The sequence below is a fragment of the Limulus polyphemus genome, unplaced genomic scaffold (genome assembly GCF_000517525.1).
Source record: "Limulus polyphemus unplaced genomic scaffold, Limulus_polyphemus-2.1.2 Scaffold5458, whole genome shotgun sequence".
NCBI classification, from domain to species: Eukaryota; Metazoa; Arthropoda; class Merostomata; order Xiphosura; family Limulidae; genus Limulus; species Limulus polyphemus.
Genome location: NW_013671068.1, coordinates 38,164 through 42,314, shown reverse-complemented (window position 1 = coordinate 42,314; position 4,151 = coordinate 38,164). Strand labels below are relative to the sequence as shown.

Genomic DNA, 4,151 nt, shown 5'->3' with positions numbered 1-4,151 from the left:
CATTTTTCAGTACTTTGACTCGTTCTGGCATGGAATCGATGAGTTTTGTAATTTTATCCTGTAGGATATTGACCCAGGCTGCACGCAAAACATCAAGTAGCTCTTCACGGGACGCTGGTTTTCTGGAACTTCTTCTCACTGCTCGAGCGGGTATTGCCCAGACTTGCTCGATGGGGTCCATATTAGGTGACTGACTGACATGGCCATGGGAGCCGTTTGATGCCTTTCTTAATTAAATGACTATTGAATAAACATCATGGTGTTTGTTTACTTTTGAGATATCTCTGTATGTGTTAGTTAAAATGAAATTGTTTTAACACGACAGAGGACCTTTTTTTTCTTGAATGATTTGTTAAAAATCTCAAAACTTTCAAGTCTATCTTGGTAGGTGTTCAGGAAAGTTAGGTATAATATAGACTTTTATCTGAACGTGAAGCTTAGTTTGGTAAAACATATTTCACGTGTTTGTCCAGTTTCCGACTTGTTACAAACAACTTAATGTATCACCCGTCTTTAATAAACCAAAGTGTACCACAGGGCACTTGACATTGTCGTTAGTACCACAGAAAACTACATGTGAGGTACTGGCTCCTGTGTCAATCTGGTTAGCACCGGATGGTTTCCAGCACAAATACGGTTTACCCATTACACAGACAGAACTGATCGAAATTTTTTTTTCCACTAACCTCATTCCCAGGATTCCAATACCAGAACCAAGATTGTCTTCATCCTGTCGGTGACAGATGTAAATACCACGCAAACTGTCAAGTTCTCTTGATCCTTTAACATTTCTTGATGGACAGCTTCGTTCTCCACTGGGTCAAAATATCAGAGCAACTCATCACTGTTTCACAGTCACCAAGCTGCTCCTCAATTAAATGCTCAATTGAGTGTCTGGTGGACCATCTAAACTAGATATCAGACTTTATTCTGGCTGCCCTTGATTACAGCGATTCTAAGAACTTGTGCCCGGCATGGCCAGGTAGTTAAGGCGCTCGACTCGCAATCTGCGGGTCACGGGTTCGAATCCCTGTCACACCAAACATGCTCGCCCTTTCAGTCGTGGGGGCGTTATAATGTGACGGTTAATCCCACTATTCGTTGGTAAAAAGAGTAGCCCAAGAGTTGGCGGTGGGTGGTGATGACTAGCTGCCTCCCTCTAGTCTTACACTGCTAAATTAGGGACGGCTAGCGCAGATAGCCGTCATGTAGCTTTGCGCGAAATCCATAACAAACAAACAATCTAAGAACTTATCGACTTGAAATGCTATAAGCACTGAGATTGATCCTCGAGAAAAAAAACTCAATTGGCAACTTTAGATACACCATAAGAGTCTATGGAGGCAGGGTGAATCCAGTCATGAATTTTCTAAATATCGGCAAAAGTCCAAAACACAGGAGACGACTTCTCTGAGAACCAGCTACTTTCGTAACCATGTTATCCAACCATAATGATGAACACTAGTTTTCTTATAAGTCCTTTGACTCATGGAAAAATGACATTACCTCTCGTATGGAGGAATATAAAATTCCTCACTGGTAAAACAAACAGAACCAGAATTTCCAATTGTAAAATATGACTCTATTGTAGGATAGTCATTAAAGTAATATTATAAAGTTAACTAAAGGAAAGGTGTAATGATGAAAGCTGAGATTCTATTCAAACACCAAGTTTTCGATAGATAAAGTAGGGAAGCCAGTAATGTATGGATTATATTCTCCATGTAAAGTCGAGACGGCTTAGTCTGCTATGTGATCATTAGCAGGATCAAGTGATATGTCCACTTCCATCTCTATCTTGGTTGGTTCTTTTTCTGACGTTTTGTAGCCACGTTTTGTGAAAAACATTACTCACTACTTCCTGGTGGCTAAAATTGGGAGATCAATCCTTTGGTGCTCAGATTTGCCTTAGAAGACAAGCAAAAGCTTTAAATAAAAAAATCAAACACTAAAGAAGATTGTTTTAAAAAAGTTAGTTTCAATGTGTAATCACGTATACGTATTAATGCAGATTGTGTGTGAATTTTTGTGTCCGCGAATTCCTCCTACAGTTTTGGAGCTAACAGGATCAAAATTGGCAGGCGGATTCGAAGAGGCCTAGGGGGTGTCCTTATTTATATGGCGTGGCCCCACTACCAAGGAGAGCTAAAACGAGTCACTCAGGCATGATGAGGCGGGGTTTAGGGATAGGTTTACAGTGTCAATGAACCTGAAACTTGCCTCAACTTTTGTGTTCCTAGCCTCCTCTAGATTCTGGGGGTGCCATGTTTAAAACTGCGTTCTTACCCTCACTCACAATCTAGCTGGACCAAAAATGGCACACATACTTAGGTGCCACTTGTGGGTGTTTTAAGGGGGGATTGTTTTCGGATACAGGCCCCTCTTGGAATAGCTATAGAAGTAATCAGGGATGGTTGAGGCGCTTGATCGATACATTGGGGCATTTGCAAATTATGAAGGGTGGCCTTTGAACCTCGAAAACGAACGCGAATATTTTGTACTGGTGGTAGCTCAGCGGATATCTTAAGAGGTTATAACATTAAAATCAGAGTTCCGTCCCTATGGTTGACACAGGGTAGTTTGTCTATGGTATAGTTTTGTGCTTAAACTTAAAAAAACCTACTGAGCCCATTTCACCGTGTCATGATGACAATCGTTGTTAGCCAAATCTAGTGGTCATTCTGACAGAGGGTCAAAGGAACAATTTCAGAACAGATTTTGCCTATAGAATAGAATAGAAGGTAATGGCTAGTTTAGTTGATTTAAAAATAGCTTACGAGCGTATTGTGTTTATAAACTTGTAAGCCTAATTCCAAGTTATACAATGGAACTCTTCATTTCAATTTACAAGAATTTACTAAGGTTTGGATTTAAGTAGATAACTTTCTCTGGCATCATTCAGTCTGGAGAACGACTCGTGACAGATTGAAGACGAACAGAGTTATATGTGTTTGGTTATTTATCCAATTATCCAGTTTGAACCGTGAATGTGTTTGTTATAATCACGATGTCGGCTATATGTAACTGTTGATAAAAAATAAATAATCGTACATGTATTTAAACATAAATTTATTACATAATATTATATTTATTTATTTCAATATCCGGGACTATTTGTGAATGTAAATTCTAATTATTTTTTGTTTCGCTTCACATTCCATGACGTAATATAGCGAAGTAGAGATGTCGCTCTTTCACGCTTGTCACCTATGATGTCAGATGACATTACAGATTGTGCCAGAAACCACCAATCACAGAGAAGAAAAGAATCGCTCCCGGTAAGTATGAGTGTAAAATAAAAATTTGTTTTTCAACTGTAGGAAGAGGTCAAATATACATGACCCTCCCAGGTTTATAAGACCCAAATACCGATAAAGAGAAGGCGGAACTTTCGCAACAATGAATGAATGAAAGGAAAATATGTTTATTTACACGAATATTACAGTAATTACCTACATGGACATTGCCCTGAAAGGGGTCAGAGCAAGTGCTGGATACTCTGACTCTCATGTTGTAATTAAGTTAATATTCTTCAGAAACCAGCTACCATCTACCAGGAGGGAGAAAGAGGTCAAATGTCCCGGGTCTTAAATGACCAAATTCGAATGCCGAGAGCACATTTCAACAGTAGGAGGAAGAGGTCAAATGTTCCTGACCCTCCCAGGTCTTAAATGACCAAATTCGAATGCCGAGAGCATATTTCAACTGGAGGAAGAAGAGGTCAAATGTTCCTGACCCTTCCGGGTCAACAAGACCTAAATAACGATAAAGAGGAGTGCAGTTTTAACTGTATTTGGTGGAAGAAGTCTGACCCTCCCAGGTCGCGCACAACGACCGAATATCTATCCAGACACAATAGCAGCAGCTTCAACTGTATTCGGACATTATAATAACTTTTTTTTAACTTAATTGTAAGATAAAAATGGGTAACAAGAACTTTATGCTAAAAGTCTACGTGAGATATTATAAGCATGAATAAAGATTTAAGCAAATAAATAAAAAGGAATACGCTGTTAAAGAAACAATAACGTGATCTTTATGTTTCAAATACAACAACCAGTCATCATCAAGATGATACACTGCTACGATATCCAGTGTTTTACCGTTATTTACAAAAGAAAAATATTAAAAAAGGAAGCAGAAAACGTATT

At 38.9% G+C, this 4,151-nt stretch overlaps 1 protein-coding gene across 1 annotated transcript in view; it reads left to right on the top strand.

Moving 5' to 3' along the window:
• LOC106472603 (TBC1 domain family member 2B-like) overlaps positions 1–4,151 on the top strand; it is a 42,690-nt gene that overhangs the window by 7,458 nt on the left and 31,081 nt on the right. The window contains exon 4 of the mRNA XM_022401156.1: positions 3,174–3,278. Coding sequence (XP_022256864.1) covers positions 3,174–3,278 — 105 coding nt within the window. The remainder of the gene's footprint in view (positions 1–3,173; positions 3,279–4,151) is intronic.